The sequence below is a fragment of the Anopheles merus genome, chromosome 2R (assembly GCF_017562075.2).
Source record: "Anopheles merus strain MAF chromosome 2R, AmerM5.1, whole genome shotgun sequence".
Lineage (NCBI taxonomy): Eukaryota > Metazoa > Arthropoda > Insecta > Diptera > Culicidae > Anopheles > Anopheles merus.
The window spans coordinates 26,187,142-26,211,448 of NC_054082.1; the positions used below are offsets into that span (position 1 = coordinate 26,187,142).

Here is a 24,307-nt window from a genome sequence, read left to right on the forward strand (position 1 = left end):
ATTGATGGGGGTTTGGCCTCGGTGGAATTCGGCCAACGCGTGGGGAAACCAGGAGAAGAGCAAGAGAGAAAGATTCAACAGTCCAAAGCGTCCAGCCGGCATATGCCTGCGGGTCCGCTGCTATCGGGCATTTGACCGGGCGAGTGAGATAGTTCACCAGACACGATGGAAAACAAATTTATTTACGTAATTAGTGATTCCTACGTACATGCTACCGTACCGCACACGGATCCTTTTCCCTTCCCCTCTAGTCACTCTCAAACTGAGGTTAGATGAAGATTCCCGCTGTACAGTGGCTTCCCAGTGCGGCCTTTCCGGCCCGCCGTCGCAAGTGCGTTCATGCACTTTTCCTCTGGCGACCGAGCGCGGCTCCGTTCATGCACCAGATAGTTTTCAGCTTTTGGTGCGAGTTTTGCGACCCCAACGGAGCTCCCAAACGGTGGGGAAGAAAAAGAGTGCTTGTGTTTCCACTTTCTGACCTCTCTCCGTCCGTGTGCGCCAGGCACAGATATCAGCCACAACACCGCAACGAATGTGGGTCAACTCAAGCGCAGGCCGAAAAAGCGTGCCGTGAATCGTTCGTACACCCAATGCTAAGCCACAGGCAGCCCCAACGTGGAGAATCTCCCTGTGTGCCCCATCGCACAACAAAAAAGCGGGATGTTACGAGGGAAAGAAAAACAAAATCCAGAGGAAAAAATATGGAACTGCCTGCTTCGCAACGGGTAAGGGGAGGCGGGTGCAACGGAACCCGAAAAAAAAGAGGCATGCTGTATTAATCTCTTCATCCTGCGCTGATGCTGCCTCGCCGCCTAGTGGATGTGGGTTGCAGCTAGAGGTAAAAGTGAAAATGTGGGGCTGTTCGAGATCGAGTGAGAAAGAAATGGTAGGCCCCGCCGGGGGGTTGTTGTTAATGGTGGTGGTGGTGGTGTTGGTGAGGCCGTGGTCTAAAACCGGAGAAATGCGTTTGCTATGTTGATGGAGGCGTATATTAATGGAGTTTTCCCAACAACCCACTACACCAAAGGGAAGGTAAACGAAGTAAAACGCGTTGCATAAACTTGTGTTCCATCGCTTGCTGCTGCCTCTCCTTCCTCGCTCACAATCTTCCGCTGGTGTTAAGCCTTTCTTATGAAATCTTTTTAGAACATCAAAAGCAGATGCTGCTGCTGCTGCTACTCCCGTTGCTGTTGGCTGCCAACGCATCCAATAGAGCACATCCATCGCTTGCGGGGGGGCCAGAGCCGGTTAGCTTTCCGCCACTGCCTTCTTCATGTTGGTGTGGAGTGGTTCTGTGCCGTAGTGTCTTAATCGTTTTCGGTACGGTCGTTTTGCCTTTCGCTGATCGAGCAAAAAGGGGACGGAAGGTGGACGATGGGGGGAAGACGATGGAGATCATAAAAATTGAATGATGGACTTCAATTCTGCCGCCCGCAACCGCTTACGGATTACTTAGATACGGGAAGTAGCGTAATAGGAGATTACGACGTGGTGTGGCCGATGTTCCTTTAATGTTTTGGGGGAACATAATTCAACGTCAGTTCTCCCGTGTTCATACTTCGTTCCTTGTCCGTGTCACAGCTCTTTCCGTGCCGAAGTTCCAACGCGCATGAGACCAACCCATTGGTTGGCAAAACATTTCGAAATAATTGCTTATTGTGGGGGTCTTTTCCACGAAACAGGAGCGCGCGATCTCATAACTCCAGGCACGCCAATTATTTTTGGGAGGATGACATTTCAGAAATTCAGACATCGGATGTGAAATACTTTGTTCGCACCGATCACGTTTTTACCCACGCTCCAGGCACAATCGCGGAGTCGCCACCGGTCAGGAGGTCAGTTGGCCCGGTTCAAAGACCTCTTGCCGGCAGGCCACCAGGTTGATGAATTTATCGCGCACGAGGCGGACGAAGCACGACACGGGACAAAAACTCGCTCGCCACCGTGTCAGCATGTCGTAAACATTTCGGCTTACACATTCCAAACGGCCCGCGTACCACAACGCGTACGTGCATCGGGGCCGAGAGTGTGCATCTTCTAAATTTGTACCTCGCTTTGGATAGAGGGTCTTTATGTTGTTGTTTTTTCTTCTATGCTCCCTCTAACGCAAGCAGTTGAATGCAACAGACTAGCTTGCAGTACCAGAGTGCAGCATGTCTCCGTCACACTCGTAACAATCATCGTTTATGATCGTTGCGCTCTCGATGGATGCCGTATTTCCGTGACGCCCGTTAATGCTTTCGTCGTCGCACGAAGCATCGCAACATTCGCCCATATGCTGCACAGAACCCCGCGCAGCATACTGCAGAACTGTTGCATAATCCGAGAGCGCGGTTCATCGGCCAGCCTCAGGCACACACAAGCTGCTCACATTCTTCCATGAAGATCTGACTTTTCGTTTGAAGAGCTCCACATACACACACACACACACACAAGCACACACGATGCTGCTGCAGCACATCAAACGACCGGCAGTATATAAAGGGAAGGCAAATTTATTGCCACCGACGTATAAATCACTTTGGTTTAATGGTTCACACTACCCTCCCTCCCCATCGTGTACGATTGTGCCCTTCGTCCCCGAAAACGTTGGTGGGATTTATTGGACGGGACACACATCATCCACGTATCGGCTCTAAACAGTACGTGGAAACAGGGGCAACTTACCTGCGTGTAGCAGTCGATCTCTTTGTACGGGTTGACGGCAATCAGTATCGAACCGGTGTACGTCTGTGAGGGAAGCAAACGATCTTTAGGTTAAGGAAAATTGGTCGAGCTGGGTGGAGCGGTAGCTTCTTTTCTGTCCGTTTGCGCCGAGAATGCTGCAGCTATCCGTAACTCAATGCGTATGCTCGCGTTCGTTGAAACATTGCGCAACGCGAGTAACATAAACCAGAGATGAAGTTGAAGGGGGAATAACCGCCCGGGAAAAATGGGGAAACTAATTTGTCACTTTAAATTTGAAACAACACATATCCGATCTTGTGGTGGTAGACGTAAAAAACAGGGAGATTAAAATTGATCTTTGGTTAAACATTGTTCGTATCTGCGGTGGGATTACTTTTTTAAGACACGAAACGCTATAGACACGTGCGAGGATCATGTACGCAAGAGAGCAAAGGAGGCGAACCAGCGTTTTATTGTATTGTGCAACTTCAAGTTAACTCGAAAGTAGTAATTAAAATGGAGTATTCAATTAACAAACTGCCCATCCATTGCATCGCTTATTAACAAACACAAATCCATTAGCATGCATGCACTACCAATAATAAAAACAAATGTTGCATCAACTCCACTCAAGAATCAACCAAAGTTTTTTTGAGTGTGTCGGGATGTGTGTAAGTGTGTGCTGTACATTTAACTTTGTTTATGCATTTCTGTAACCTTCCCCCTTCTTGTTACATGCGTACTACAAAGGAATGCGGGTGCAGAGCTAAACCCTCGGACACGGACATTCACTCGCGACCGGAACACCACAAGCAGGCTTGGTGCGTGTGGGCCACCGCCACGGCCCAGAACGGCCCAGAAGTGAACCAATTAATGTGCTGAGACATTCAAACTTTTTAGGGCGTAAATTAGTGTCGCGTGGGCATCAAATCAGCCTGGCGTAGGAGCTGTAGCGGTCCGCTGATCAGGACGCCCCAGTAGCGTTGGCGGTGCTTTATGTGACACGCGGCTTTACTTGTGTAGCGTTGTGCTGCTCCCTTTCTTTATTGTTTAGCGTGCTGCTGGTGCTGCTGCTGATGCTGGCCTTTGGTTACAGGGTTTATCGGGTTGCCCGATATAAAAGGGCACGTGCGTTTAGTTATGTTGCGCCTTGCGGGCTAACAATGTTATCCAAAGGGGGGTTGTTGAAGAGCTCCCACACACAAATACAGTAAAGAAAGATAGTAAGTTTTCGGTCATCAGCTTGTTTGGACAGAGAGTGGAATTGGAATCGATGAGTCAACCGCCCATTCTCAGAATAAATCATAAAGAAGGGCAAACGAATCTCAACCACACTGCACACTGCGTTGAGGGCTTATCATTCCACCGCGACTGCAGTTCGCCGGAGGGGAATTTCCAACACTTCCCGACCAGTAGACGTAAAGCTCTTTTTAACGGTATTCTTTTCCACTCCGGTTTCGCTAAAGCTCCGATCTGCTGATTCATGCGGCAAGCGAGCGGTGATGATTCATCGCCCATTTGTCGATCGTGTCGTGATGCTGGATGCGTCGTGATTTTCTGCCGCGATCGCAGAGCAGGACCCGAAGCAAAAACCCGTGATTGACGACCGGTTTGTGGCTAGCGTTTGCGCTCTCAATGCATCGTTTTGATCGGGTCGGAATTTTGGAGGTTCAATCATTGGGGGCCGAGATAGAAAACAAAACATTAACCCAAATGTACAGACCCTCTTAAGCACTTTGGTACGAATATTTAACACTATCGAGGGGCTTTCAGTGGTGAAGCCTATTTTGGTTTTATTCGAGAAAAAGATAATCGATTATCGCGAGCGAATGTTGTCAATAAAACCCAGCAGCTGAGATAAATTCCTGCCTGATGATTCATTGCTGGAACAAAATTCCATCTTCCAAGGAATATTCCGAGAAACTGCATTCTTTTCATCTACACCTCAAGAAAAGAAAAAAAACTAGGAATTTGATGAACTGAAAATGAGCTAAACAGAAAGGAAAAGGAAAGCATCTTCCCTTCAGAAGGCGTCTTTATGGCTTTTATGCGTCTGGAGAACAGTTTATTTTACATACTTCTCCTCTCCCAGAGCTCTCGGCTCAGATGCGTATCATGTAACAGCTCACCGAAACCGAACCGTAGCACACTCAGCAGAAGAAGAAACCCGTGCACGGCCAAAGATGCGTAAAATGTGTTTTATATTTATTGCACCATCGTATCCCAATCGAGCCTCTTGGGCCGTCCAAACACGAAACACTGAAAACAATTAGGTACGGTCGTGTATTTGTTTTCAAATTATGAAACCACTCTTGGGATGAGGGGGGTTTTGTTTAATGCGATGAGAAGAATGGGGAACGAAATGATGAGAAGGCACAAGAAAGAGAGATACATACAGGTTCTCACACAAAGTTTGACGAATTACTACCCGGTTGCAAGACAAACGGTTTTACGATCAGTGTTGGTTCCGTCCGAAGGGTGGCCGGTTATGCTTTACGTACGCTCTGTTATGCTTACACTAAAAAGAACGCTTTTGCAGCATAGATTAGGTCGTGTGATTGATAGTTTCAGTTTTTGGAAAAGGATACGTAAATTTGGTCTCGCTCGTAGCGCACTTTCAGGTTGCGGTTGATGCCATTCTCGTCAATGTCCGATATGCAGGTCATATCGGGGACGCCCTTGTCCGGTGTGGAACCGATGCGGCCTGAAATGAGATGAAGAAAACCAGTACATGGTTAGAGCATTTGATGTATTATGGATATTACAAAAAGTAACTCAAAACTAAAAAAAAATATATAATACAAAAATGCTGGCGACAAAAACAATTGGTTAGCATTGAAATCTCTGCCAACAGAATCGACCACAGGCCTATCATCTCGAGTAGAGCGCTAGAACTCGTGTGTGCCGCCCAAGCACGTGGGCATCGACCTCACGCCGTAAAGGTAACCGGCACCGTATTTCATACACCGTTTCACCACCCCTTCGATGCACTGGACCGAGCCGTACCGAGGCATCGAGCAGTGGGTTCGCTTTTTCTTTCCATTTTGCACATCGTAAGCAGCGGTGCGGCGATGGTGCACCAAAAAGAGCACATCGTCCGGCCGTTGGCGTTGTTATTGCTGCAGTCATGCCTCACCGGCTGGTCGATGCTACCTACCCAGTCAGTCCGGAGGGTATTCCCTCCCCGTTCCCCTGGTTTGCGTTCTTCCCGCAAGAACCAGTTCCGGACGATTCGGTGCGATTCTATCGCTCCTCCGCCAGCAAACCCAAAGCAACAACCAGGCTCAAAGACAGGCGCGCAACAGTCGACACGAAAAGCTTGGAAGCAAGCGAAATGGCTGGTTCATTCGCATCTATTTCTGCCGTTTGCTAGGTTTATAAAAATAGCACCACTACCACCACCAACACCACACCGCCACCACGAAGCATTGGCGATTCATCCGAAACATGAATGGAAGATGCAAGAACTGCAACTACTCGTCCCTTCCACGCAGACGACGACGGACGAGGGAATTCCTTCCCTTTTCCTTTTTGCCTTTTTTTTGTTGTTGCTGGTTTGCCTCAGACAGGTTCTTCTGGCGGTGGCTTGCCGCTGTGTGTTGCTGCTGTTCAATCATGCCAGACAAAAGGCGACTTCTTGTGTTTAACCACAACAGCGCTGAGAGCGCTAGTGGGGCCCCCGTTGTACAGCGGAAGTACTTGACGATGCAACGGTTGGGACGGTTGAGGCAGTATGGCACAGTATGAAACGTGCGGATTGCAAATGAAAAAGACCTCTAGCCATATCGCCGGGATAGCACCACCTGTCGTCTAGACATGACAGATTGATTTTGCGGCTCTTGATCTGTGTGACAGTGGAAAATGGAGAAGAAGTTTGCATTATAACAAAAATCCCTGGAAATGGTGCATTGAAGTGACGGGACATTCTTTTGTTTTGAGCTAGACAGATTATGTGTTTTTCATGTCGGTGAGGAGTGAGGAAATGTTGGAGGCTTTAATGTTCACATGCTTACGACAAATTAACCATTAACAAGGTGCATTATCCCGTGGATTAAGCTTGTACTTAACGCCTCCAATCGCGGGACCGTAAAATCCCATACCATTCCCCAAGCAGGATACCGCCACAACAACACAACACTAACGAGAGTCTCATTAATCTCGTATTGTATCGCGCACACCGTGCCAACGGAACAAAGGATCATTAAATGACCTTTCGATACGCAACCCCCCTCCAGTAAAAAAGCTACAAAAAAACTCCATACCACCATATTTATCAGGACGCTTTCTGTTGTGCCACGTGCGCGGGTCAGCAGGCAAGCCCTTAACGGGTCAGCATGCAAGATAAAATTATCAACCGTAAGCTTTGTTTTTCGTTTTTTCGATGGGCTCATTCTGAGACCGAGCTGACCTCATTGGAAACGCGGTGGACTACGGCGTTTGTAAGCGTTGCCCTTGCCAGGCCAGCAAAGTCCGTGACGGTGCGACCTGATTTCTTGGACGACGTCATCAAGACGTCGAAGAAGGGCGGAGGACAGTCGAAAAGCGAAATCGAATTTCTTGGCGTCGGGCGGCGGTTTGGCTTTTGTTCTTTCCTTTCCACCCGAATGCTGGTCAGCTGCTCAGCCGGGTGCGAGAAGGCGCGTGCTTACCGATAAACAAGACACGAACACGCCGCCACACTTGCTGCCGCCGGACGGACGGACGGACGGACAGCTGAACAACAAAACGGCTCAATATCAACGCAGCAGCAGACAGCAGCGGCATGTTGCGAGTTTTCGATGTGTCTGCGCCGTGTCTTGTTGCCCGTGTTCAGTTTTTTTTTAATGCTCCTTGACTGACGGACCTGACTGAATGGTCAAAATTGAAAGCAATGATTGATACAGCCGATCAGAGCAGGCACAGTCCACTTGGAAACCACACCACTCCCGTTGGCGCGAAGGGTTCTGCTACAGCGAGGTGCGGTGCGGATTTCGTGGCAACGTGAGTAGCAGTTCAATTTTGGCGCAAAAACACTGATGTCTTTCGGGGGGGTTTGGGCGACCAGCGTCCGGCACCAGGTTCCGGCTCAAACCTTGATCTTGGACAGTGGGCGAGCGCGCGCGCGCCCAAGTTGTTTTGCTTTCAACAAATTGCCGTACAACCAGCGCGCCGCCCTTCTCGAACGGTAGCGCGCCCCGTGTTTGCTCGATTGATGGTGGTAAGCATACGCCTGCTATGTCCCGGGCAACATTGTGGTGCAAACGCGTGTTGTTTGCCAAGCCCAGCGTGCGCGCACATATACACATATATCACTCCGGGCAGGATCGATAGGGCATGGCCAACACCCTCTAGACGCACGAGAAACGTTTCGCTAATAATGCTCAGCCGTCAGCCAATCAGTACGTACGTCGGCGCTGCATACATTTGCCACAAACTAGCAGTTCGATTGCTTTCTTCACACCACCGCAGCAGTGGATTCGGTGGATCGTTGCACAGTGAACATTATTATCCTGATGCTTGACGGTAATTCATCGCCGTGTCTCCGCGTAGCATTGCCTGGCGATTGCTTCCTTCTTGCTTCGCGAGAATTACGGCAAGAATTAGATAACTACCATTTGCGGCCGGCCGCAAACCGGCCTAGACGTGTCAATCATCAGCTGTTGGGAACGCTCGCGTACAGCTGGACGGTAATTTATGGTCATGATACTGCCGCAGTACACAGCACTCCACCGAACCCGGACAACATTCAGGGAGCAGCAAACTCAATCAAGCAAGCAAGCAAGCAATGTCGGTTGCGTTGTCAAGAACGCATGTGGAGCTTTACCGAGATAAGAATCGGTAGTAATCGCGTACAGTTCACGGCACGGCACTGGAATATATCCCGCAACGGGCGGTCTTGAGACGTTTGCAAAAATCTGGAATTTAATCCAACTTTTTTGTGTTGCCTCGGTCGCCACGCTTCGCGTGTATGCCCCGTGCCGGACCAGCTGGGCCGCGAGCTAATGACAGACGGGGACGCCCCGGGAGCTGAGACCAGCCTTTCCCCCGGTTGCTATCACGGTACGGGAATTAATTGGCCACTAATCAGCAGTGGGATGGAGGGGGGGGGGAGGAGGTGCATATGACATCCGACGCCGGTCGTGTGTACCGGTCAGGCGATTAGATTCAATTACGTGACATAAATTGATACAAACTGATCCATAAATAGTAACGGGCGGCTATTTTCTGGCCACCCGGTGGGGCTACGCTTGTCTATCTTTCGCTCTTTTTTGTGGTTGGTAGGTCACACAAATCTCCTGCCCGGTTTGATACCGAAACCAAGCGAGGGTCGCGCGCGCCCCCTCGACGACGCCAAGCTGCGCCGAAGAAAAATGAGCCCAGGGACGGAAAGTGACCGTTCTGGCGAAAGGTGCTGACACCTGGAGCTGTGCCCGAGTTTGACAGTTTTAGCAGCATAATTTAGAACGTAAAATATGGTTGCGTTTCGGTTCGATTGGCACGGTACACGCAGGATCTATGCTAAGGTTTCGGTTGGCAAAGTATCGGTACACATGCAAAAGTAATAAATTGGCTGGCTCTTTTCTCTCTCTCTCTATCTCACGCGCTTTCGCTACATTGCAAATTTAATACACAGTCAGCGAACAGAACAGATTGAAACGGTCAATAAAGTTTCAGTAATACCCGGTGTGGATGATGAATTTTGCAGCCTTCGTTTGATGCTTCGTTTTTTTCATTCGTATTGTAATCGATCGGCATAAAGCAGCAGCCGTATGCATTAAAATGATTATCGTGAGCGAAACTTCTCATCGATCACACAGTATGGTGCCCAGTCGTCCTGTCAGCGAAGGAAATCAACGTTCGATGGGCTTTGGCCGATCGTTTGATGCACTTCACATCAAGTCGGGCACACTATCAACGGACGTTGTCAAGCATAGCGAAATCACTGATATGGTTCGGTTCAGCGGTTAGGCAAGGCGGACTGGGATGAATCACTCACTCGTCATTGCATTCATGCGATTAAATGTAGTGAACTTAAATCGATTCATTCAACTCTGCTGCATTGATTTGATTTTGTGCATTGAAATACTATAAATAGCGCAAAACTTTTTCAGCTTCATCTAGGATTAAGCAAAAAAAAACATGAAAATTATATTAACCTTAACGTTTTTATGGGTCGTTTATGGCAGCTTGCCGTCCACTGGAACGAACGCGCAGTCGTGCATAGAGCTATTGCCACCGTGCATGCCGCTTATCGAAGTCATAAATTAGGAATCTGATCAAACTGTTCGCAGCGGGACGGGAAGTGGTAATTATTATTCTCACCAGCAATCGTACCGCAAATGACAGATTAGCTTCTGCCTCGTTTGCCCAGTTTGCTTTCTCTATCGTGGTGCACTTGGGTGGGTGAGTAAATGCCCCCATACACAATGGCGATGTTTAGTATTCGTTGCTATTGAAACATAAGCAACGGTGGCAAATGCTTTGACCAGGCTCTAGTAGCTGTCGTCGATTGTCTTGTTGTGCTAATGTTTTTAAATTTCAGTTCCGCATCACGCACGCCACATTCAGAACGTTGTTGCTCGTGTGTGTGTGTGTGTCCGTTCGTTATCTTCCAAGACCTTGGCTGGTAGCGTCGGTCAGAAGTTGCGACAACTAAAGGCGAACCGGTCGGAGCAGATGGTTACGTCGTCTTGGTCGAGATTATGTCGATACAGCTGGATACAACGACACACGAGCGTGATTTCCGTTTGCCAAACATTCCATCCCGTAAGGAGCTGAACGGAAGAGAATAGAGACCCGAGAAGGTCGTTTTGTGTTTGTGTGGTGTTGATCGAAAAGACCTTTACCCACTATCACTTTGCATGTTGATGGACCTGTTTGCTCTACCAGTGCACAACCGGTGTTGGGTTGGTGTCTCAGGGCGAGCTCATCCCCTAACCTTCGCTCACCGGGCAGCTGGGATTGTACGATAAATAGCGTCCGTGAACTTTTGCGCTAGTTGAAATGGACTGCTATCCGCGTACCTCACTCATAATATCTGCTCTGCTCGCGCGTACAATGTTGCCTTATTTCCGGATTTAAATGTGACCGTACCTTTACCATACACGCCAAGCATTCCTTTGGTCTGTTTCCTTCGCGGACAGGCTTTCCTATGACTAATCGGCACCAGTAGGTAGTCGACAGTAAGGTTTTCGAAATGGCAAGCCCCTTTTTCCAGCAATCCTTTCACCGTGCGATTGCTTTGCCCCAAGCGCACGCTGTAAAAGGTTGGTTTCCTTTTGTTTTTGCCACTTCAGTCGCTCGCGTACCGGTTTGTTTGCGAATGAGCGAATGGTGTTATTGGCAGAGCTTTAAGTTGTTCTTGCTCAGGCGCCAATTGAACAATTCGTCCAGCACAAAGATGCCTTTCGCTATTGATAGGAATTATTAATTCGATTCAATTAAAATAAAGTGAAGCGTACATAAGTTTATGTTGCACAGGGAGCAGCGAATAGATTTCTTTCCTACGAATGATTTAACATATCAATCAGTTCGGGGCTGTGTCTGCGTCCACAGCAAAGTGAAATAACAACCGATCGACCGAGAATGTGTTTACCATATGGTGGAAACTGTCGTTTTGTGGGCCACTGTTTGTATATGTGACGCACCGCACTACCCCAAACATCCATTCGATCCAAAAGCGAATCGTCAGTTTGCGAGCAGAGCACAACCAACCCTCCCGACACCGATGGGTTCGACCCCATATCTTGTTTGTTCTCCATTTTTTTTAACAACCCCTTCCGAGGAGCTGTTCGTCTTGTGTGTGTTCACCCCGTCTTCCAGCCAAGAAGACGACCAATACTATGTGTGTGTGTATGTGTGTCTGTACTCAGCACTATTTCGCGATTGTGATGAGTCAGCGGCTATGAGTGCATCAGCTACGTGTGGCCATACACCGGCCATATTACACCACACCATTCGCACCAAGTGGTGAACGAAAAGGTGTCACACATAATTTACGTAACCAGGATTTGTCCGGCATGTGTCGTCGTGGTAGTCGTCGTCGCTGGTTGTTCCGGAACTACCCGGAGTTTCCCACCAAAGAGTGGGTAGGCGGGGGGGGGGGTCTGACATTCAGAGGTGTGTTTTTCGTTTCGTTCACGGTTGCTTGGTTGTGCATGTAATCTTTGCGAGGCCCACCGGTGTGTTGGCACTGGTATTTGGGCCACGGTAGGAGCTAATGGGCCTTTCCTCCCGCATGATGATTTGTTTCGATGAGGCGTTGATTTTTAAATTAAGCAATTTCTCCCTTTTGACTAGCGGTGTTTGTGTTTGTGCTGTGTGCTACTGTGCCGAGTGTGTGTGTGTGTGTGTGTGTGTGTGTGTGTGTGTGTGTGTGTGTGTTAATTAACCGAAGGGTAAATCAATGTTGTATCCGCGGCGTACCGGCGAGAAATAGGAGCAGGAGGTCTCACTAATTGATTGCCAGTGTCGGTGTGTGTACGCGTGTGTGTGTGTGTGTGTGTGTAGCCTCGGACAGGCCAGGGAAGCAATGCTTAGCAGGTGTACATATTTAATATGATTAGATTAGTGCAAATGGACTGAAAGTTGGACGGCACCAGTAAACAACCCACTTCACTTAACGAACAACGACGAAAAATGAGTGATGTTTTGATTGATTGTGGAATACATTAACTCTAGATGGTTGAGAATCTTCAAGAGTTTTATTTACAGCTCGTAAAAGCCAACTGTAAATGAGTTAATAAAGCTTTCAAAATCAGTTAAGAGCTCTCAATGATAATGGGTGGCAAAAACAAACTTTTGAATAATTAAATACCGCATTTATTTTAAAGTGTATTTCCTTCGCCTCAACTACTCCATCAAGATATCAAGAAGATTGTACAAAGAGCCAATACGTCTGACGGACACGATTCCCTTCCAATTAGGGACAAATTTTAGCACACTTCAGTAGTAAATCAACGACAACGACGGCTACCGTGCACATGGTCCGCGGGTAAAAACACAGTAATCATAATGTGTCCGTGGTGGCCACCAAGAACTCGTAGCAGTGAACGTGGCGAGGCGTGGCCCCAACAACACCCAACAGACTGGGAGCCCCGAACCCGGTGAAGGGAATATGAGCAAACAGCCAATTTTTGACTCGATTGAAAGTAATTAAAATCGTTTGCTTGTCCACTTGCTACCGGTGGGTTGGTTGGGCTTACCACCCCCCCCCCCCCCCCGCGTGCGGTTCAATCGTTCTCCTATTTCAGATTCTTTCACCCTGCCCCCTCCCGCTCGGTAAACAGACAACCGGGGGGAGCAATTGCCCTCAACTATCCTCCCGGGGAGAGGCCAAGGGTGCACCGTGTAACTGATAAAGCATAACACAACACCACCAACACCTTTGGGGCGGAATATATCTTAGAACCCGGTCGCCCCTTCAGGCACTAAGGGAAACGCGCGCCAGTGCCTGCGAAATCTGACAACTTCTTATCTAGCAACCGAACACTCCTACACAAACACACAGGGACCGCATGCTGAACCACCGCGGGCGACGATTTCGTGTGGGTGAATCGAATGGAACCAGTTGCACGTATTGCTCTCCATAGGAAGAAGGAGAGGCTGGCCGAAACGGGGCCCTTTCCTTCTCAGAAGCCGATTGGTTAAGTGTTAAGCGCGTTTTTTTTTTTTACCGGGCGTAATTAAAGCTCCAGTTTGTCGTTAAATCGTGTTTAACCGGCTTTTGGATAACCGGGGCTGGTCAGAACAGCGCGCCAAACCCCGAAGACCAGACGGCGAACCCAACGCCCTCCCCCTCCCCAGATTAGTGGGAGCGATCAAGCGTGTGCGTTCGAAGAGAGCAGTTTAATATTTCAATTATTGGGTCCCTTGGGTCGCTGGGTGATAACGCCGCGCGAGTGCTGGGCCTAGTGGTTGGACAGGCTATAATTTACGGCTTCATTATTGACCCGGTATCGACACTTGACGCCCTGACAGACCGTGAAAAGGTTCGCCTCCAGATCTCTCCCCACTCATTTAATTGAGCAGTTGATTTTTGTAGCATTAACCAACTGCTGCTCGACTAACGAGAACACGCCGGGGCTTAAGTTTGCGCCCAATTAATTATGCCATAAATTTGCAAACCACTCACGTGGCCACGGCAGACGTGTGGACGGCCGGAATGTCCAACGGCGGTGGTGTTCTTCTGGTCGCTCGAAAGCGGAAGTGCTCGGGCCACCCGTTCCGTGTTTTCGCCGAGCACGGAGAAATGGTTTGATCACGATTCCACGACCTCGTCAGCAGTTGAGCAGTGCCAACTGCTGTCGCGTATGTTTGCGTCCTGGGGTGGCATAATAAAGCTGGCCGCGACAAGGGACAGCCAAATACTGAGTGGGAGAAAACTGCAACTGACGGTGCAACATTGTAGCGAATGCGACTTGCCGGGGTCAAACAGAAACAGCCGCGCCTGCCACCCCCCCTCCCCCCCCCCCCCGCTGGAACATAAAAATGTACATTTGTTAGAGACGAAAAAAAAAATGACTGCCCCATAACTGTATCGGGCTGTAGCAATGTGTCGTACACAGGCGGTCACAGCTAGATAAAGGCTACGGATAAGAACCTTTACCAATGGCGAACAAAAACGTGTCAGCAGTGTGACCGGTGACCGGAGGGGGTAGTATCCGTATTGGGCACCATTCGTGGGCCCAATTTCGAGCCAACCGTGCGGTCAGTTCCATTTTGCTCTACGTGTGCTGTTTTGCCACAGCCTGTCAATTCTATAAATCATGGCTGAACAATTGGCAGCTGCTTCAAGATATTCGCGATGGAATGTCGCGTGTGTGAGAATTGTTTGCGTCTGTCGCTGTCCCGCGTTATGATAGGCGGCATGTAATTTTAACCACACACACACACACTTGTCACCTTCGCACGGTGTGCGGTGCCCTGCGGCTCATTTGCGCCGTTGTACCTTCGGGCAGCCGCCAAACAAAAGGATATTTTGTTATTTCGCCAGGCACCAACAGTCGACGACATTCTTTGGCACGGCACAGAAGCCCAATAAAGGCGGCCCCACACACACACACACACACACACACACACACACACACACACACACAATAAAGGCGGCCCCACACACACACACACACACACCACAGCGTCCACAACCAGGGCCAATTAACAACCAACCGCTGGGTAGCACCGGTAGGTAAAAACAACAATTGCCATAATCGTTAGTGTAATGGCGCGTTTGTTATCTTTCCGATTGGGTCGCGTGCAACCCGAGAGAGCGAGAGTGCAAATGAATTATGAAGACAGCTGCATTATGGTTTATTATTGCTTTTATTGAAACCGATCGCCTTATCGGCACCGTGTCCAGGCACGCCGTCAACCGGTGGTAGCCGTTCTTTGCTGCAGAGATATGTTTATGCTGCAATGGCCGATACTCTATTGCCGTTTGTCGCATGAGGGATCGGCGATCAATGCTATCGGCGTCGGAATCTATCGTCTGATAATGGTGGGAATCTCCACTGACCTTGGGGAATGCCTTGGGAGGGACTGTTCGAACCCTGCTTCGGTTATGAGTCAGACGCTAGGGAAATTGAGTACATCGTTGCTTAGCCTTTAGAGGGCAGAGCATATCGGAAACTCTATTTTCCCAGAATGTGCAATTTGAACAGACTCTATTGATGAGTCACATAGACCATTTTCTGGGGGGAATTCCGGATAAGTCATTGTACAAGAGCATGCCTATACATAATGATAACATATTGCTATCTTGCTATCTTTGTTTTACACTGCATTCCGGGTCAGATTCTAATGTTAAGGGCATTATTCAAAAATCGCAAATTTTTGTTTTTAGCCACCCAGCTGTCAGAAATAATGACAGCTGTTGAAAAACATCTCGCAAGTTTTGAATAATGTGCTGTTCACATTGAAAACAGTGAATTCTCGGTGTTAGTAATCTAAGGTGAAACATTTGATTTTGTTTCTCTATTCAGTAGGAACGGTTTAAAGGCCGTTTACGCACATGTTGTTCAAATTTAAAAAGTACAATACATTTTTTTGTTAATGTTTGTAAAATTTCAATTCACTAAAAAAAACAAGTGTAAAATATTATTGGAATTCAAAAATATCGACAAAACTGTTATTTGTTTCATTTTAACATGCAAAAGATGTATTTTTCTCTCTCTCTTTTCCAACACATCAAATATGATTTCGCCTGAGATTACGCTATTAATCTGTGACGATTGGTTTCATTTGGCTTTTGCTCACCACTGCATACAGCTTTTCTTCCATTCTTCATCTGTTGTCGTCCTGTCGGTCTATCTCAGCCGATAAAAAAAAGATACCCCTTGACTGGGAGATAAACCTCTACACAGCCACAAATACATGCACACGAATGCAGCAGGCTGGCAGCTCTCGTTGTTAGCACGTCCCTGCTTCTTCTCTTATCTGTCCCATTTTACTCCATTTAACGTCACACCCTGCTGATTAAGCGTCTGGTAAAAAAGGATATTCTCTGCTTCATTCTTTGCATTGAATGCTTCCAGCAGAATAAAGAAAAAAAGAAACACAACAATTTCTTTCTTAATCCCTTGCGAAGTAAAAGAAGAATCGCCCACATTGTTTACATTCTCTCGGGCTCGGTGGAGGTCGGGCGTTGCTAGCAACTGAACTGAGTGATGAAGCAAAATCGAGCAGGAAGAAAGGCAGCTTTCCAAACTTAATCCACCCGCATCGGTCCGTTTTTCCAGCCTCGTCGTCGTCGTCGTCGTCGTCCTCATCGTCGCTTCTTAGTATTGGTGTTTGATTCGAATGTGTTTATATGTGCCCTTTCCAATACACACGACGGGGCCGCTTTGTTTGTGTGTTCGCTGCCCAACTTTGACAGCTGCCAGGTCGTCGCTGTATCGCGTGCATGCGCACGTGCGCTCCTCGCCGTTGCACTGGCACGTGTTTGTATGTGCGCAACACGCGGTGTGAATGTATTGATGCGCTTTTATAGCTGCTTCAGCACCAAAAAAGGACTAACCGTACAGTGGTGTTTGTGTGTGCGTGCGCGCAGCATGATGAAACAGATCGGCAACGCGAAGAAGAAGAAGAATCTTTTCTCATAATAGCTTGCCATCGCGACACACAGACCAGCTGCTTCTGGTTTTCGGCAGACAAATGTGGACCTGCACCCGAGACCGAGTGCATATGGTATGATGGGAGGGACTGCTTTCGGAACAAATCCTTTCAGCTGCTGCTCTGCTGCGGCCAATGTCTGTGCACAGCGTCTGCTTATTTGTTCTCGTTGCGCTTAATTTAGTATTGGCTTACTGCGTCGCCCAAGAACCATCTTTCCGACAGCCCGTCTGGGGTGGGAAAGGCAAGCGAGGGACAGTGGGAGGAAGAGCAATCAAAAACATTGCACTCGTCGATGCACTTTGCACGCAAATTTATTATTTCCGGCCGTGTGGCTTGTTTGTTTGTTCCGCTCAGCTCTCCCCAGTCGAAGATGCTCTTCGCTCAATCTCTCGCGATGCGTTGAAGGCAACGAACGGAGCCGCGAAGTGTATATTATTATTAAGCCCATCGCCGCAGTCTTAGAAAGGGCAGTCTAAGAACGAAGTCGACTGCATCGGTTGGCCAGTCAAACAGCCAAAGTCCGATCACATTGTAGAACTCGATTCTCCTGACAGGCTCAAAACTGTTCAAAAGTCTTTGAAGGGGCACTCGAAACGACCGATGCGTTTAATATTTGACGCATACACACACTCACACACATCGTCCGGAAGTGAGGAAGCGCTACCGAGTCATTTAAATACATATATTATACCTTTCTTTCTTTGTGCTTTGTTTCGAGTGTACGGTCCCTTTTTCTGTGTGTGACTCGGGCACCCAAACCGCGTGTAGGTATAGCCTCTCTATCGGATACCAACAAAAAGGTACCCAAATCCTCCAGAGGGTCAATCGTTCGTTCGGGAAAGGGGTGATGATATTGTGTCCATTCGAACGCTCCGTTGCGGATGTACGACCCGCAAAAGGATGTGTTTAATTCAATTTTTGATGCGTTACGGAGCCAATGCATCCCGGCGGGAGGTTGTTTAGTTGGTGTGTGTCGAATGAAAGAGGTAAAAAGGAGAATTGGGATTTTACATACATTAAATCAAAAGTATCAAATTACAGTTGGCTTATACATTGTACCGGAATGGAAGCAGTCGACCAAACGTAGCCATATTTCGTGAGAAGCGTTTGTGTTAATCAAAATATTGATATGAAAAGCTAAGAAAAAATAAACCCCTAATGTTGATGGTTTCCTGAGGAGATAACGAACTTCAAGTTGCTAAAAAGCCCTCGGAAAACAATAAGACCAAATTAAAAGTCCACCCATTTCCCAACGCGCCCGTGCATTTGCGTTGGCCAATCATTTTTACGGTTCCATTTCCGAACCAGTCGCCGATAAGGTCTCGCACAGCCGTGTGTTCAACTGTGGCCAGTAGCAACAAGGTGGTGTAAATTAATTGATGATTATTTTCGTCCCTTTTGGCGCAGTTTGCTGTTTTCTGTTTGCTTTGCTGTTCTAAATTCTAACAGTCCACGCCCCGCCTTTTTAGGAGTTTTTACTCCTTTCGGTGCCAATGAATAAATCCGAAAAAAAAAACTGTTCACTTTCCCTCGCCTTCTAAACCCATTGCCCCGGGGGGAACGAATCCCCCACAAATGAGACTCCCACATCCCCCACTCATGGTCAATCTAATCAAATCGCGATGATTTACGCCTGGATACGGTCCGTGGCACTGCCCCGAAATCTCACCCAACCGTGACACCGGTGCGGTCTTCTCCACCGTGTGCGTAAGTGCGAATCGCGAGGCTTCCGGGCGGCTCCTGTACCTGGCCAGCGCCCACATTCCAGGTAAAGGGAAACCGAGCTTCTTCAATCGCGAAAAAGCAGCAGCAGAGAGTTCGATAGGATCGCGTGGTAGTATAAAAAAAAGGAGAGATGTGCATCAAACACAGCAGGAAAATTTCGAACCCAACCCGTTTTTCGTTCTGTCGAATGTCTGACGCTTGCGGAGAGATGGCCCCGATACCTCATGTGAGGTGGCACACGGTGCTGCGAAGTAGAAGCGAGATAACACACCCCAGAACCAGTGGGGAGATGGTGTTACGCGCAGAACGGAAAACAGGGAAAACTAGGGACGAAATTGATACGGGAAAAACGCACAGGCTTTAGGTGTATAAGTGCGCCGCAGCAGTGTGTATGCTGCTTTACTTTACTGGGTGTGTTAGACGGGTTTTTGTTGTTGTTGATCCTGTATCTAGAATATTGAACGTTCTTTCTGACTTTCGTCACGAATATTTGTCCATTTCGTGTGCCTATTTTTCGGTGCTTCAGCAACCAAAGCAAGGATTTTCATTTTGGACAAAGCAGGCCTTTTCTTTTCCAATGTCGGGTGCATGTTAGCGTAATGCACGTTAATTTAATTATCTTCCTCTTCATTACGGTTTACGTTTAATTAAGCATTAAGGGAAACAAATAAATACAAACAAAAAAACAGTTTGCGTATATGCGCGATAGTACCATACCTTCGAGAAACACTGGAACGGCCATGTTTGTATGCGTGTGTATTGCAGCGACACGGGAAGAAACGTTGGGTGTGGAACGGATTTCCCCAGGGGAGTGGTGGGACGCTGTGTTGCTACCGTCTGGCTAGTGAGCAACTGTCGCCAAACGAAACGATGCGCCTATTGTTTTTCTTTCAATCGGATAATACGAAAAGGATGTTCGATACACAAACACACACACACACACACACACACATACACACGCGCGAACTAGGGCCCTGTGTGCGTCAGCGACAGATTTCCACGATCCCTGTGTATTGGTGAGCTTTTCTGTTTTGCCTACAAGGATGGACAAGGATGTCTGGCACACGGTGGTTGGGTGGTTGGTGCCCGCCGCCCCGATCCTGGACGCGAGCCAGCACCCGTGCGGGGTGCGCACACGAAACCCTGCCCACTGCTCACCACACACAACCGTCGCGCTCGTCGCCCTCGCCTTCACTATCGGGCACGCACCGCAGCAACGGCACACTGACGCGCACACACAGCAGGGACACACATTTTGGGTGGCAGCGGAGCACACACACACACACAAACACTTACACCACACACACACGCACCCTAAAGGAGCATAAAACGATGGTGCCCGAGCCCAATGTGCCCTGCCCTATATCTGCACGGGTCGGATCACAGAAGCGAATTTTCCTTGTTTGCACTTGCCCAAAAGGACGAGCAAATTTTCACACCAAACTGCTCACATAACACACACACACATACGCACTCACTGTCGCACAGAAACACACATACACTCTAGCGTTGAATTTTCACCACTGTAAAATTCACTGCAACCAAATACAAACAGAAAAAAAAGCTTGTTATATTTGCCTACCCCTAGGGAAAGGCCCCGTTTTTGCGGCCAACTATCCTTGTTCACAACACTTTGCACCCGCCACAAACCTACTCTGGTTCGCCGTATGTTGCGTTACTTTGGCACTTTGGCGTTGCTACGAAACGGGCTGGCGAGTGTGTTCGGGCTGCGCGCCTGCCTGCTTTGCCTACAGATTCAACATTTTCTTCGCTTTTCTTATCAAACGGCAAACTTCCGCTGTCGCAACTGCACGCGCGTTCCGTTTCGCTTCCTCCCAACCCCGGATTCGGGTACAGTGGAGGACGGCCCAACTACAAAACAGCCCGGGCGCGCTAGCATAAATGCGCGAAGCGTTCGCTCGAGAGACAATGCGAAAAATGTGTGCAAAGAATGTCACCTACGGCGGCTGCGATAGGCGGGTGTAGTGCGGGTCATCCTTCCTTCTCCGTTTCTGCCATAACGGGAGGGTGCGGTTGACGCAGAACTTCCTTTTTCTACCCCGTATACCTAACCCCACCCCTGTTACTGGTGTCTTCACTCTCTTTGGGTTGGATTTTTGTTTTCCTCCTTTTCAACCGTTGCACTTTCTTGTGACTGCTTTGCAACAATTACACGCGGGCACACGTTTGTATGCCGATGGATGGCACAAGATACAACGGTCAAGGCTGTTGAGCTAATACAATCTGAAGTAGTAACACTAAATGCACACACACACACACACACACATACCGCACTGTGCTGCTTCGTACCGTACCGTTTGAGTGTTTCAGAGTTCAGGGTGCCAGCAGAAAGAAGCGAGCGTGCGGGTAGCGGATGTAGTTTTTGCCGGAACGACGACACGTACGTCCGCACGCTTCGAGGGGTCACAGAAAACACAACCGCGCACCACGGCGCGAGCGACCAGCATGCTCTTGGCGCATAGCGCATTCGCATTTGAAGGGAGGGGAGAACGGTTTGAGCAAGCAATGGTTGGAGTCTCCGTCTTCGTCTCGCACGCGCTACTCTGCCTTGCTTACACGCAGCAGGCTAGGGATGCAGGCTCTCTTGCTCCCTTGCACGCATGGAGAGAGCGGTTCGGTGAACTGAGCGGTAATGCGATGGCTCACTTCCTGCTCACTGGAAGGGATGGGTGAGAAGGCCGCCGACTCACTGGCTGCTGTGGTACCTGGGGCTTATGACCCAGCCTGCAAATCCTACAACAATTCACAGCATTTGTTCACGATCATCGATTCACTCACATGGTGGTAGTGCACGATCGTTTGTAGGCTGGAATTTCAACAAATGTTGTACGTCAGCTCATCAATTATTTTAAAAGTGAGGTAAGCTAAAAAAAACTTTGAAAAATATAAAAAGGTAAAAGAATCGACCAACCGCAGTCGAATATCTGTATAACCAGAATTCATTTTTGTTACTGTTACTAGATTTTATTGGACTAGATTTGATTTACTATTTTTCTTTGCTGAATTTAGTATTATAAATCACACTGCAATTCATAGCATTTAAAAAATCATTCAGTTGATGAAAATAAACTAAAACATTGAACACAGCAAATTCATTTAAGCGTTTTTATACTCACTATAGTGAGAATTCGTTTTCTTTTCTGCTCACCCAAAACGGGATACTCACGGAATTGCTTGGGACAAACCAAAATGAAAATAGAGAGAGCTGTGATAGCTTAGGCAGTGCTTGTGGCAAAGATTCGTCCCATCATGAAGATAGTTTAGACATTCCCGTGAAATAAACCAACTTTTTCTTTATGATTTTGAATTTCAAGGACAGTTACGAGATTCATCGGCATTTTTTTATGATTATCTAGTCATTACTATATAATTTATTACAATATAATCAGGACTACTTCAAAACTGATAATTTCAAAGTTCTTTAACTGCTTCAATATATTCTAAATATGTTGTCTTACTTGCTTGTGGCAAGATGGTTAATATGGTCTCTTTTTATCAGCTAGCCGTTCTTATTGGGTAGGTTCTTTCTCTTGGTGAAATGAGAGGGAACATGTTAACCCTACACGGGTTTGCTAGACTTCTCAACCAAACATTGCCAATCCGACTGATACTGATAGGTTGAAATCAACAAATACATCTAGATATTATTTCTTTCGTTTTATCTATTCGATTCTGAACAAAAGCTGTCGTTATAATCCTTGCTTTTCAATCCCCTAGTTGCCTGATTATCCCGGATAGTCTCCTAGACGCTTTGCAGGGTAATCAGTGCATTGCATTTCTTTCGTATCGATCGTAATGTAAACTCATTGTAGCTTGCTTTTTTATCCACTGCACCACATATACAAGCAGAGAAGGCTCTAAGCGGTTACAAGAATTTAGCGTCCAGCGGGAAGGTTGATTAAAAGATCCTCAATTGGATAAAGCACAAGATGAAAATGTACTTGAGAGAAATGGGACGGTCATTTTTGGACGGTCATGGATCACACGCGGACTCCTAGTCTGGGTAGTCGTAATAAATCGCGTATGCCCCTAGTTCCAATAACTGAAATGAACCCTTATCTTGAAATAAAGTTCACTTCAAATACATCAACTCTCGATCGTCGTGTTATGGTGGTGCTAGAAATCTCACAAGTGCAAGGTGCGCGGGCATCGAACTTGCTTGTTTACCAAATCATCATCATCACCAAATCGCTCAAAGTATGGCAGCAAATAACAATGCCAGACAACAATCATCCATAGCCGAAAATAGATGGCCACCACAAATAAACGTTTACGTCGCTCCGTCACCGGCTTGGTTTTCAAAATCAGCAGATTTTATTTGCCGCGCAATTGGTTCCGTTTCACCATACACACCCATACAGATTGGACCATATTTACAAATAAGAAGTTCTAACTGCCAACCAAACTAGAATAAGCACCAATCGTCCCGTGGCTTGTTGTTTTGGGATGGGATGTTGTTTATCCAAAGTATGCGTTTCATCACTGCGTGCTAAATGTGTTCCAATTAGTCGATCGAATTCCGTTTATCCTTTGAGTCTTTTCCAGCGGCTGCTCAAATGACAAATAATACATCTGCACTACTATAGGGGAGGGAGAATGGGCGTCCGGTGTTGTCGTTCCGCGGCCAGTTTTATTGATGCTAGGGTATATATTAGAGTGGTGATTCCCCGTCCCCATTCTATAGCCGGTGGCGCCTCTTCAGTGGCTGACAATGTGCTGACACTTTAGTCGGTGTACTTCGGGGCCGGGCTGCTAATGTTGGAGTAATCCCTGACCGGAGAGTAGAACTGTACACGAGAGTGGAAAGTGGAAAGAGGGTCGATATTAGTGCATTTGTTTACAACCTTCCGAACCAGAGTGAACGGTTCCATCTAATTATAAGTGGTCGCTTCAAACGAAAATAGAGCCTCCCCCTTCGCGGGACAGCCGGGGTCATCGCGGGGAGGGCGGATCGTTTTGAAATTGCTGCACCACACATTTATATAACGCGACGCGACGGGTCACCTTATGCTGCTTGGTCCGGTATTCCTCCCACGGCTCGGGGTTGTTCTTGCGGCTCCAGGTAACTTCGGGGCTCTTCAGCGCCAGACGAAGGGTGTAGAAGACGGCTCCAGCCGAACCCATCGCGATACACACGTACAGCGGGATCAGCTGCGGAAAGGAAGGAGGGCGGGGGGATGAAAGTGATTAGTAAGCACTTGTGACCAGCAGAAGAAGAAGGAAACAAACAAGAGGAACTGGGCAGAACCATTTTTCACGCCATCCATATCGTGCCCTTCCAACAAACACTCGTGACGTAACCACACAAAATGGACCAATAAGGTCGCAATTTTCACACATCACGCCAGTACGATTACCTACCGCTGGGTTCTTCTTCAAACTAGCCATCGTTAGTCCCTGCATCTTGCCGAGGATATGGGTTTTCTTGCGCTTGCAGAAAAGTACAACTTTTGGGAGTGAAAAATAGTCCGACACTTCACTGGCGGAGCAAAAATGGACAATTGCGAGTGCGAGCAGAAAGATTCCGTACGTCAGTCGGTCCGTGATGCGGTTTGACAGATGAATAGTTTTGAATCGGTTCGATAGAGGGACAGGTTAAGGGGGAGCTCTACTGTGTTTAAGTTTTGAATTGCACCGGCGGCATTCATGTGCGTTGCAATCGCATCCACTCTAAATAATTGGCCTTATCTTAATTGGTTTCTTATCGGAGTACAGATTTAGCACACACGTTGCCAAACCGGTTTGTATGCGTTTTGCATGGATGCGTTCGATCATTGCCTTATCAGGCGATTAGCGAAAATAT

At 47.9% G+C, this 24,307-nt stretch overlaps 2 protein-coding genes across 7 annotated transcripts in view; both read right to left on the reverse strand.

Moving 5' to 3' along the window:
* LOC121589386 (myosin-I heavy chain) overlaps nt 1–20,931 on the reverse strand; it is a 39,909-nt gene extending 18,978 nt beyond the window's left edge. For 2 of the 6 annotated variants that reach the window (XM_041908281.1, XM_041908276.1), the window contains exons 1-4: nt 20,774–20,931; nt 19,201–20,018; nt 5,256–5,371; nt 2,668–2,730 (exon numbers count right to left, since the gene is read on the reverse strand). In XM_041908281.1, coding sequence (XP_041764215.1) covers nt 2,668–2,730; nt 5,256–5,371; nt 19,201–19,225 — 204 coding nt within the window. In that variant the 5' untranslated portion in view covers nt 19,226–20,018; nt 20,774–20,931. The other 4 variants (XM_041908277.1, XM_041908278.1, XM_041908279.1 and 1 more) reach the window with 4 other exon arrangements.
* A 1,864-nt stretch (nt 20,932–22,795) lies between these two features.
* LOC121589419 (cytochrome c oxidase subunit NDUFA4) lies at nt 22,796–24,053 on the reverse strand. The gene is made up of 3 exons (XM_041908344.1): nt 23,866–24,053; nt 23,509–23,655; nt 22,796–23,291 (listed from the first exon to the last, which is right to left on the reverse strand). The coding sequence occupies exons 1-3, from the start codon at nt 23,905–23,907 to the stop codon at nt 23,229–23,231; spliced, it is 252 nt and encodes an 83-aa protein (XP_041764278.1). The 5' UTR covers nt 23,908–24,053; the 3' UTR covers nt 22,796–23,228.
* Nucleotides 24,054–24,307: the final 254 nt, after the last annotated feature.